The 12,902-nt window shown below is 38.2% G+C and overlaps 1 protein-coding gene across 1 annotated transcript in view; it reads left to right on the top strand.

Moving 5' to 3' along the window:
• The window catches only part of BBOX1 (gamma-butyrobetaine hydroxylase 1), a gene marked incomplete at both ends in the record, with an annotated part of 45,059 nt that extends 37,920 nt beyond the window's left edge, over nt 1-7,139 (top strand). Inside the window, 3 exons of the mRNA XM_079788810.1 lie at nt 110-306; nt 5,059-5,225; nt 6,979-7,139. Of these exons, the coding sequence (XP_079644936.1) occupies nt 110-306; nt 5,059-5,225; nt 6,979-7,139 (525 nt within the window). The remainder of the gene's footprint in view (nt 1-109; nt 307-5,058; nt 5,226-6,978) is intronic.
• Nucleotides 7,140-12,902: the final 5,763 nt, after the last annotated feature.

Genomic DNA, 12,902 nt, shown 5'->3' with positions numbered 1-12,902 from the left:
GTTTGTCGATTTTAGTGCATTCATATCTTCCTGTAGCTTTCTTTACTGCAGTGTCAAAAAATGTGAGTACGTATCATTTAAAAACCTATTTCTCTATTTCTTTTTATAGGTTCAGCTTCTGCACTGCATAAAACAAACAGTCACCGGGGGTGATTCAGAAATTGTAGATGGATTTAACGTATGCCGAAAGCTTAAGGAAAAAAATCCTCGGGCATTCCAGCTTTTGTCCTCTACCTTTGTGGACTTCACAGACATTGGAGTGGATTACTGCGACTTCTCTGTGCAATCCAAACACAAAATTATAGAGTAAGAGTTATTTATAAATTTCTCACAGCAATACAACAGCTGACAGCAAAAGCTTCATTAACCTAAAGCTAAAACACAGAAAGCTTCAGTTAATGCCAGAGCTCTACTTTTTATTACAGTAAAAAAGACTCTTTCCACCATAAAAAAAAAAAATTATCAAATTTCATATGAGACATAACTAAGACTTCATATACACTTAATTTTTACTTAGTTTTTAAAACCTAAGTTCTACCTAGTTATGATCAGTATGATTGTGTTAGTCAGAACATTTTTAGACAGAAGTAGAAGAATCTAATGATGAGATAGATCCAGGAGTTAAAACAGTGTTATCTGAAATTGATCTCTTTTTTTCTTCACCCCTTAGCTTTGCCATCCTTTGTGTTGACTTCATTTTTCAAAGATAATCAATGAAAGTTCCAAGTTTTCACTATCCTGAGATCTGGTAAACACAGCACAGAGAAAGTGTTTATTTCCCAATGGCTACAACAAAGCTAAATGACTCACTGCCCAATTTGTGTCCAAGTGTATCCTTGAAACAATCACCAAAGACAGAAAGTCAGACAATTCTTATTAACCATTCTTAGGTCACATGTTCATTCCCGGGGCAAGGACAGCCGCATCTGAACCACATGGACTGAGAATGAAACGGGATGTCTTCCCAAATGGATGCCAACAAAAATCTTATGTTCCCTACATGGAACATTTGGTGTTCTCTTTTCATCTGACATTATCTGATCATAATTTTTTAAGTATCTACAAAAGGCCAAAAATGGATCCTTCTACTTGAAAATTATTTTACACTGTGTTTCTAGGATATGGTTTATTTAATAAGATCCTATTGATGGATTTTGGGGTGTTTCCAATTTTAGAATTGAGTTTATATTCTTCTTTCAGGAGAAATAGCCAACTAATATGAAAGTAAACTCATTTAATAAATAATCAGATTTCCAGTGTACTAACTCAGTTGTCTGGTATACACAATAGAGCCTTCATTTATTCATTTAACAAATATTTATGGAGGCCAGCCACTCTTCTTGGTGCTTGGCATATATCAGTGAACAAAACAAAGATCCCTGCTTACAGTCTAATGGAGAATGAGAGAATTAGAAATTTTAAAACAAATGAATAAATTACAATGAATGTTAAAACATTTTTACGTACTCAAGAAAAAAAGGAAAGGTAGGAAAGGATAAGGAGAATCTGTAGGACCAAATACTTAGGGAGGATAGAACTTGCATGATTAAATAATGTGGTGATGAAAGTTTTACTGAATAGACAATACTTGAGCAAAAACTTAAAGAAATGAGGAAGATTGCTCAGAGGTAATCATTTTCTGAAACAGCTAGAGCAAAGGACTTGAGAAGGCCTAGGAGCATGTCTGGTGCAATCAATCAAGCCAAGGGCCAGGGTAGAGCTGAGTAGTAAGAGAGGAGGTCAAATGGGGGAAAGTCCATGAAGAGCCTTGCTGGCCATTGTAAGTCATTGGCTTTCACTGTTAATGAAATAGGAGCTGCTGCAAGATTTTGACCAAAAGAGAGACATTTGCATTTATACAAACTTATGTACATTTTAAACCCATCATCCTGGCTGCTGGGTTGAATGGAATGTAGAAGAGCAAGGATTGATGCAGGAAGACCAGTTTGGAAGCTACTGCAGGACTTCAAGTTAGAGGAGAGGGTGCCTTGAACATGAATGGTCCCAGTGGTAATAGTGGAAGTGTGGAGACACATTTGTTTTGGGACATATTTTGTAGGTCAAAACAGCATATTTTTCTGACATAGTAGATGAAGGATGTGAGAAAAAGACAGAGGTCAAAAATAAACTCTAGTTCAAGATAACATTCTCTGAGAGGTCAGTCATTGAGATGGGAAAGAGAAGAACTAACTCTTGGATTACTTGTTTTAACATGACAGTTTTAACTGTTCAAAAGTTACCTTAAAAACCTATGAGAGACAGAGAATGACTAATACTATATGGTTTCACTTGTATGTGGCATCTGCAGAACAAAATAAACAAACAAAACAGAAACAGACTCATAGATACAGATAATAAATTACTGGCTCTCAATGGGAGGGGTTGAGGAGGATGGTTGAAAAAGTAAAGAGATTAAGTAGTGACAAAGTAGTCATGGGGATGTGAAGTACTGCTCAGGTAATATAGTCAATAATACTGTAATAACTGTGTATGCTGTCAGGTGGGTACTGGACTTATCAGAGGGGATCCACTGGAGGTGGGGGACCCATGATAAATGTTAATTTTGTTGTGGCCCAATATGATTGCCGATTCTGCAAGGCTAGTGAAGAGAGGCTAAAAACTTAGCTATTGAGTGAAATTACCTGAATGTTCACCATCTGAGTCATGATTTGGCTTTGTTATTTTTGGTAGTAAATTTCCAAAATTTGACCATTTTCAAGGTCTCAGAACATGCCTAGAGAATATCAAATGGTTAACATTAACTCGCTTAATAATGTATTTTTAACAATAGGAGATGAAACAATGAGGGTTTTAGTTAATCAAGGGCCTTGGTCCTCTCTGTGTTTGGGTTCATTTCATTTTCTTTGTTTGTACATGCTATAATTCTTTTGAGATGTTTATGTCCTATCTAGTACAAAAAGACTTGGAGGCTGTTAACAGAGTTAGATACAGTACAAGAAAAAAATAAACAAATAAAGAAACTTGGACAAAAAATAATAATGGTGAGGTTAAGCTATTAGCAATGCTTCTTAGTGGTTTCAAATTCAATCACATAAAGAAAACTCCTTCCCTAGTTTCATGATTTTGGTCAAGTGACTTATGCTGGCTAACCCATGGTAAAAAGGGAGTCAGTAAAGGGGATTAATTTAATAACTACCACATATTATTGAAGTAGAAATGAATAAAGATGATCAATGAATGCCCCTTTCTGACTCAGAAAGGGCAGAATAAATTTTAGCTAGCTAGAATTTCCATAAAGTTCAACACATATACTGGTAATAGATTTCAGCTCCAAGTTTGGTCTAGAGAACAAAGAAAGGAGGGAACATATTTAATTTGCAAGATTCAAGACGCTTCTAATCTGAAATAAATTTTTATTGCCCATCCTCATAAAATGTGATGTAGTGGACAACACCATAGTGCCATTTCCTCAACAAATTCAAGAAGTCCCATCGAGTATCATTCTCTCTCAATGAGACATAATATTGTAAGTAGTGAGGAGGAGTCACAGCACCAGCAGATTGTAGGAGGTGATGCTACAGTTCTTTCATTGTGTTCTATGGTTGGCATCACTGATGATCTCTTGCTGGTTTATAGTTACCATGGTGCTAGTTTATATTTAAATTCTTGTCTTTGTATAGTTAATATATAGCCAGTCATTTCTCATTTGGGGGAGCTTTTTACCTTTTCTTAGCATGTAACCCTGCACTGGAACCTTCCTTTTATTCTGTTATTGTACACATGATTTCCTTCTTACAAAGCTTTTACATATTTAAGTATTTTTTATGTTATAATGTCATTGGCAGCTTTTCAAGATGCCAGCTATTCATCTCCTCTAACATTTTTCAATCAACAAAACAATGTCTTCTATAGACCTTATAACTAATTTGCTTTCTATTTCCCCTCACGTCATTGCTGAGAATGCTAAATAATAAATGTGTCTTGTTTTCTCAGATAGAGAGTAAATAATAGGTGAAAGGAGACAGAGATTGTGTTACACACATGCACACACACACACACACACACACACACAGAAAACTGATTATTTTTGCTTATGTATGTGAACTCTCGGAAATTAAAGCTTAGCACAATATACCATGAGATACACAATTATTATTGCATTTGATTAATAAATCACAAGGTTCCTTTCACTCTAGAAGAGAGAGTTCATAATTACCATAACTATTCTCATCAAGGAATTATGGTATTAGTGAAAAAAAGAACTGCCCGGCCATCATGGCTCAGTGGTTGAGTGTCTACCTATGAACCAGGAGGTCATGGTTAGATTCCCAGTCAGAGCACATGCCTGAGTTGTGGTCTCTATCCCCAGTGTGGGGCATGCAGGAGGCAGCCAATCAATTATTCTCTCTCATCATTGATGTTTCTATCTCCCTCTCCATTCCTCTCTGAAATCAATAAAAATTTTTAAAAAGAACTGATTACCAGAATGGCTAAGATGAAAGACCCCCAAGAAGTTAAAGTCATGGCATCCTTGTCAGTAACATGGAGGATGGCACAAAGGGTGCCACAGGTAGAAAGATTCAAAGAATGTACCTTAGGCTAGGCTCTTCTTTTCTCTGTCCCTCAGTTTCCTCATCTGTAAACTAGGGATTGAGTTAGAAAAGTATGTTTCAAACTTTTAAAAAACAGGTATTTCTTTCTAATAATGTTCCAATAAAACCATACTTAAAAGCCCAATTTCTAAAGTATAACATAAAAATACTTTAGTAATGTAAAAGCTACTGTTTTAAAGAATGAAGAATGAATTTGTTTCTCCAAAACGTAAAAACTTTATAATGATAGTCTTCGGTAATGTTTATTTTAAATCAATTTGAATCATTCTGGCACTTATGGGGTAAGATTTCAAAAATACTCTCTAAATGAAAAAAGAAATAAATACATTGTACCACAGATAACATTAACTTTTTCTGTACATGCACTTGGGTTCTTCAATACTGTATTTCAGAAACATCTTCCAAGACAAATTGACCCTTATAAATGTAAATCGATACTTTGTGACTTATATATTTAACTTTTTCTCTTTCAAAAAAAAAACAGATTAGATGATAAAGGCCAAGTGATTCGAATCAACTTCAATAATGCAACAAGAGACACGATATTCGATGTACCTGTTGAAAAGGTTCAGCCTTTTTATGCTGCTCTGAAGGAGTTTGTGGACCTCATGAACTGTAAAGAATCCAAGTTCACTTTTAAGATGAATCCAGGTCAGTGAACATGTTTTCAACAACTGAAAGGATGTATTTCCTTCAACCTTAACCATTTAGAGCAATAGAGAGCTGTTTTGCTCAAGCACTGAATGTGGAACACTTACAGTAGAATCTTGGGGAGCAGCCAGCTTGCTTAAAGAGCAGACTCCCAGACCCACTCCGCTCTATTGACTCTCGGGGCTTTAAAATAATTCATTTTTAACAAGTTCCTAGGTATTTCTTAAGCACAGCAAAATTTAATAACTCCAACCTAAAGAATAAATACCTGAAAGATAAGCTATAGACCTAAGGAAATCTCATGCCTGATGTCAAGACTGATGACTTATATTTTCTACCCTGATAGCCAATCAATATAAACTGAAGCTTGTACTTAATTCTTCTATCCTGGTAGACATCAAATTACCCTCATGATTCTCACTCTAAACTATAGGAGTAATGTTTATTCATTAACTTATCTGATCTGGTTGACATAGTGTTACCAGAAATAAAGCAGTTCTTTTTAAAAAACATATATATTTTTATTTATTTCAGAGAGGAAGGGAGAGGGAGATAGAGAGATAGAAACATCAATGGTGACAGAGAATCATTGATCAGCTGCCTCCTGCACACCCCCTACTGGGGATTGAGCCTACAACCTGGCATGTGCCCTGACTGAGAATCAAACCAGTGACCTCTTGGTTCATGGGTCAATGCTCAACCAATGAGCCACAACAGCCTGCTCTGCTCCTTTATTTCAAGTAGCTGGAAAAGTTCAAGAACTGCTTAATTTTGCTGGGCCGATGTGGCTCAGTGGTAGAGCATGGACCTTTGAACCAAGAGATCTCTGGTTCAATTCTCTGTCAGGGCACATGCCCAGGTTGTGGGCTCTGTCTCCAGTAATGGGCATGCAAGAGGAAGCCAATCGATGATGTTTCTATCTCTATATCCCTCTCCCTTCCTCTCTCAATAAAAAAAAAAAAAATGTTTTAAAAATAAATAAATAAAGGAACAGAAAGCACTGTGTTTTTCCTGGACCATCTTGACTCAGTAAAACAACATCAAACTGAAGGTTTCAAATAAAAAAGTATAATTTCTCTCTGCCACTGATTTGACCAAGTAGAAGACTTTTTTCACTTGTGATTATTTTTTTAATTGATCGTGGTATAACAAAGTAATACTAGGAATCTTCATAAACCCACTACTGTGCAGTCACACCAGGCTGATTTTTAGAGTAGTAATGTAAAATGGAAATACCATGGGAGAAAAATACAAAATAAATAGGAGCTGGAATCCAAGCTTTACCATTTAATGGCAACGTATGGAAAGATGAGATAATACTCTCTTTTTTTAGGATTTTTACAAGGCTTAGAAATAATGTGCATAAAATACCAGGAACATAGAAGACAAGCCAAGAAGGTCATTATCTTTATAATTATTTGATGCTATTAATCTGGAAATAAACATTTCTAAGTAAGAGATAAGTAACAGTCAGGAAGAACAACTCAAACATTTTACACAAAGATAACCTTTTAAGTAAGAACAATATAAGTGCCCACAGGAGCCGGCCAGGCTGTGTAGTTTAAATGTCAAAATGTCTAAAGCTGTTTGCATCCAGTGGCCTGATTTGAGTGCAAAGTGAATGCATGGGTTTTATGTAAAGAAGTAAACATACTGTTTCTTGATGTGAGCTAAGCAGCAAGGACATTTTGCATTTTCTAGCTCTGCAAACATTAAAGACATGATTATTCATATTGAGAAATCTTTTGTCCAGGGGATGTGATTACTTTTGATAACTGGCGCTTACTGCATGGCCGCCGCAGCTACGAAGCTGGGACTGAGATATCCCGCCATCTAGAAGGAGCTTACGCCGACTGGGATGTGGTCATGTCAAGGCTTCGCATCTTAAGGCGGAGTGTCCAGAATAGAAACTGAATCCCCTGCCTGTGATCTCAGTAAGATTCCCATGAGTGTATCTGGTCAGCTAAGCTAAGGATATTTGTCTTCACGGACCTGATCCCTGTCATTTACATATTAATTTCTTTGGCATTGAACGTGTCACTTTCCTCACGAGAGCTTTCTTTTCTTTGAAATCACCTCCAATGCCAGCTCTTTAGATGTCTGCAGCTGTGTTCTCTCTTTTTCCCAACAGAGCATCCCTTCTGGTGTAGCGCATGTGCAATCTAATTTCTGTTGCCCATAAATGAGTCTCCAGAATGCCTACAAATAGTGTTGTACCAAATAAAACCTTTCTTCAAATAACACCTTTTCTAAAAAAAAGCCTTTGTTTCAAATAAAGCTTGTTTCAAATAAAACTCGTCTCATGTAAAATGTGGTTTTGCTCTATTGCCTATAGGGTCTCATTTTTGTGTGACTGCATATGATTGTCTTTACCATGCTTGAGAAAGGTTCATATTTTAAAATATTTGTTTTATTCACTTTAAGTTTATTTTTTATTGTTGACATTATTACAGACGTTGCCTATCTTCCCTCCACTTCCTCCCTCCCCCCAGGCCTTCACCAAACTGTTGTCTGTGTCCATGGACTATGCATATATGCATACAAGTTACCCCACACACACACACACACAAAGGATGCCTTTCTTGGTTTTTTGGGGGGGTTGGGGGTTTGTTTGTGTTTTTTGTTTTTGTTTTTATTTTTGGTTTGGTTGTTTGTTTTTAGGGTGGTTTTTTTTTTTTACTTTTTTTTCTTTATTGATTAAGGTATTACATATGTGTCCTATCCCCCATTGCCTCCCACCCCCCTGCTCATGCCCTCACCCCCCTAGTGTCTGTGTCGATTGGTTATGCTTATATGCATGCATTCTTTAGTTGGTCTTGTTTTATTCACTTTTGTTAAAGAATTCTATTACCCAAATTTCTACACCTCCTGGACCTGGTGATTTCAACATTTCCTTTAAACATAAGTTATGACACCACACCCAAGCATGCACATTAAGAGAAAATCTAGTCTGCCCAAGTTTCTCGTGCCAAAAACAAATATTCCAAGACCTGCCAGGATAGCTTACACCTGTCCATGAGCCAGCTCCCCTCATTCCTTGCCTTCAACTCATAACTGGGAAAGGTATACCCAAGACACATGCAACCCTCCTAAATGAACATGGTGTCTGTGAACTTCTGGACAGCTTCACCTGATGGTCTTGGCTTCCTCTGTGGCCACTGCCTTGTCCCCAATAGTGGAACACTGATGTCACTGGCAGCCATGGAAATCCCACTCCTGTGAGCCCGGTCCCTTTCGTACCCCTGCCAAAAAGGGCAGCCTGAGCATTACCGTTTGCTGAAATCCTGGAAATATGTAGACCCTTAGTCCATACATTCTGGGCCCTCACCAAGCCTCCTGTCTTAAAAGTCTTACTCACTGACACCACTACAGAGCTCTCCCTGCTGCCTTAAGACCAAGTGAGAACACTACTTCCAACCATGTTTTAACTTTAGCTTTGCATCCATAGTGCACCCATAGCACTGGGAGTCTGGATCGAGAGTGCCCCAAGCCCATGTCAGCACACCTCTCTAATTCTCTGAACTCTGACACTGAGCCTTCCATATCCAGAGTTCACATTGCCAGCTCAGTCATCCCTTCCCCTCATAACACTGCCCCTTTCTGGCGTCTTCATTCTCTTTTTCTATTGGAGCTACCAAAGTGTATCACACATTTGATTCCTTTGAACTTCAGAAAGAATGGGTTGGTTTCTCAATCCCATCTCTCCTCACAACACCCCTAGAATGAAAAACCAAGTGAGTTCAAAGGGGCATGGCCTGGTTCTAAGAGGCAGCATTCAATACCCCAAAACAAGTAATTCTCTGGAGTGAGCCTAACCCCATCAACTCACAGCATCTAAACCCCAAGCACTTGCCACGCTAAAGTGACTTATTATACTTTTATTCATTCAGAAGGTATGTATCACATAACTTGGATATGCCAGGAACTCTGCTAGACCAAGGGCACAGAAAGACTGGAGATGTGTCTGCTTCTAGTCTGGTAGGGGAACAGGCAAGGACAGAAATGATGATACATTATGTCAACAAAATAACAGAATGGTTCATGGGAAAGCAACCAACCAGACTGGGGAGGTAATGAAAGCTTCAGCTGAGTTGAACAAGGATTGATAGTAGTTTTCTAGGCAAAGATGGGAAAACGACTTCCCAACTCCAAGGGCAGAAGAGGCACAGAGAATTGAGAGTGCACACAGCACATGTGCTAACACACACGTGAGAAAGTAGAATTTAACAGTGGTGTAAACTCTGGAATTGGATGCCTCCGTTCAAATCATAATAATGACAATCAGTTAACTATGTGTCTTTGGACAAATTACCTCTTCCCTTAAGCCTCAGTTTTTCTAGCTATAAATGAGACTAACAACAGTTCTTATCTCATTCATTTATATGAGGTTTAAATAAAAGCTTATGTAAAGCATTGTTTTCCCAAATGTCTCTAATGATAAGAGACATTTCCCAAATGTCTCTCCATGATGGTGTGTGTGTGTGTGTGTGTGTGTGTGTGTGTGTGTGTGTGTTTATTTCAACTTCCCAGAGTCATTCCCTGATGATTTTGATTCAATGGGTCTGGAATAAGGACCAGGAATTAGATTTTTAGCAAACACCTCAGAGAACTTTGGAAAACACTGATTTAAAGCTTTTAGCATAGTTCCTAGCTTAGGGTGAGTGGCCAATAGATGTTAACTATTATTAGGTATAATAAGAGGCTGAAGAGGGAGAGGATGGATTAAGGTGAGAAGACATATACAAGGCTGGAGACAGAGATGGGAGCCAAGTCATAAAATGTTGAAACATGTGTTGCCCTAAAGAGTTGATATTTAATCCTGAAAGCAATGAGGAGCCTTTTAAAGGTGTTCAAGTGATAGACTGCCTTGATCAGATATTCATTTTTTAAATATCCATCTGGGTACATTGTGGAGGGAATTATAAATGAGAAAGATTAGAGGTCATAAATCCATGTATGCGTTTATAAATCTACCTTAGGAACTCATATGAGAAATTAAGAAGATTGAATTAAAATGCTGGAAGAGGGAATGGAGAGATACTTACAAGGCTCAATCTAGACTAGATGACCCAGTGTAAGTGAAGGATGAGGGAGATGCCTACGATATCTCCCAGGTTTCTAGGTGGGAGAAATTAACTGTAATTCCATTGCTCAAGGAGAGAAGCCACAATAGCAGAAGCGAGATTTTGAGCAAGAAAATGAATACAGTCTCAAACAGACTGAACTTGCATTGCCCCTGAGCTATTTCACTTGGCAGTTGGATATATGTACACATACAGCTCACGACAAAGACCTGGATTAGAGATCTCTAGTTGGAAAGTATATCGATGGTGGATGAAATCATTACTTATTTTCCTGGAGACATTTAGTGATTGGGACCAAGGTTATAAGCCTCATGGTATGATGATAACCTAGTTATATTGGCCTCGTTTGTGGAATCGGTTACACTTTATACATAAAGAAACAATGGTGGCTTGTATTCAAAATCAGCTAGACCTCTTACACGTTGTATTTTGTCATTAGAAGACAGCATCCCAAGCCAGCACCCCATGGACTAGCTGTTTCCTTCTCTGTTGAAAAAAACATTATTTTTGTCCTGGAAAGGAAGAACAGAATGATTGGATACAGTTGCAACAATTTCTGAAGTGTTATATAGGACATGACATATTATGGGCTACGGCAGCTGGTTCCGACTACAGATGATTAGGTTTCCTGGATATAACGGTCTAAAGATTTGACTTTCCCCCAAATTCATAATAGATCTGATGTAACTTGGATTAGAACTTACCCGTATTTGGCAGCATGGACTCACTGTCTATTCATTTCACTGATTTGACTCGAAGCACATTACCTTCTTGGCTGGTTCATTGGAATGACTCCCCAGGTCACCAGAATGATGTGTCAGACACAAGGTATCTTCATTGGTTTCTATTTCTCCCCCCACCAGCTGACCACTAAACAGTGAGTACATAAATGTCTACTAGAGAGGTAGAGAGAATTTATGCAACAGACAGAATTCTATGGAAAAACTGAATAACATGGAGGGTAATTTCTCTGTTCGGGAATTTAAACTAAGAAACAGGAGACATTTTATAAACAAAAATACGTCTTTATGTCATCCTCAAAAAAAATATCATTTTGAGGATAAATTTGAACTGTAAGTTCTTGCAATGAAAATGTGATTTGGTTGGACTTAAAGGCTTAGCGCATACCTCTGGGCTTCTGCACATATTTTTCCAGCTGCCTGGACTCCTCTTCCCTACAACCTTGTATGCCTGGAAAACTCCTTCTCTTCCTTCAAGATTCAGCTTAAGTTTCACCTCCCCTATCAATCCTTCCCTAGTTCTCCCAGTTAGGCTTAGGCACTCTTTCCTCGGGTTCCCATTGAGCCTTACATACACGTTTTTACATTTATCCATTCATTCTAGCATTACTCATGCATACCTACTATGTGCCAGACACTATTCGGGCCGCGGATGCACAAGACAGACATAAGGGATTTCATAAAGCTGAAGTCTAACAGGAACATCAGGCATTGATCACATAATCACAGAAATAAACTACTAACTGTGGTCAATGCCATAGATGAAAAGTCTGAGAAGCTACAAGATCAGAAAATAAGACAGGACTCATCTCAGGGGAGTGGGGCTCGAGGAAGGCTTCCCTAAGGAAGTGACTTTTGAGCTATTTGATGAAGGATGATATGCAATTATGATACTTTTGGCTTCAATTAACAGAAACTCTGAATATAAGTATAAGGACTTTTTTTAATCTCATAAAACATAAAGTCCAGGATATAAGGCAGGATCTCCACATTATACATCCCCTGTCCCACATCTCCGTAGTTCTCTTGGTTCTGTGCTTTCTCCTCAAGCTGATGAAATGGATAAAATAAAGAGGCTAACTTTTCCTGTGTCTTTCTTAAAAGCAGAGAAACCTTCCTTAAAACCCCTCCTACAGGCTTTCTCTAATGCCTCCTCAAACAGAATTATGTGAAATACACTCATAAACTAATTACAGCTATAGAAAATGAAATGTCCATGATTACTTAAATGTATCAGATATACCCTCAGGCTAGGGAGGTGGTTTCTACCCCCTGAAGTCCATGATTGTGTGGAGGAGTGGATAACTAAAAATGAGGATGAAGATGAACGTTAGATAATGTGTAGGCACCTACCAGGGTCTGCTCTAGATCAGAGATGCTTCTCTAGGTAAAAGGAGAAAGCAGGCAGGGAGAGTGTACCAGGCAGAACAGAGTAAGGACTCTGACCTAGTAGGCAAGATGGAGCTCCTGAATAAACAGATAAAGGCCATGAGTCTAGCAGTTGAGTAGCCAACCAACAGTGTCCAATAAATTGTGAAGTGTTTAGGCAGAGATATTTTTGTGTCTCCCCAATGCCTAAATATCTGTGAAACAAATGAAAGGAGCTAGGGTGACTCTTTCCTTCATCATTCTCCATTTTATATCTTAAAACCAAATAACATCTCCAGGAATTCGGTCATGGAGAAAAGTCTCAGTTTCTATACCAGGGAGGACTTCATTTCTCTTCCCTCCTAACACGTTTTATCTGTGCACATACCCAATGTTAGCCTCAAAAGCTTTTCCATTTTCTACTAGGATCAGGCCATTCAGCAATTTAAAACATCCCAGCAGGGAACTTCCAATGTCCAGACCAT

This window comes from Cnephaeus nilssonii (assembly GCF_951640355.1).
Source record: "Cnephaeus nilssonii genome assembly, chromosome: 13".
Taxonomy (NCBI): domain Eukaryota; kingdom Metazoa; phylum Chordata; class Mammalia; order Chiroptera; family Vespertilionidae; genus Cnephaeus; species Cnephaeus nilssonii.
The sequence above is the reverse complement of the archived record's forward strand: the minus strand, read 5'-3'. Positions and strand labels throughout refer to the sequence as shown.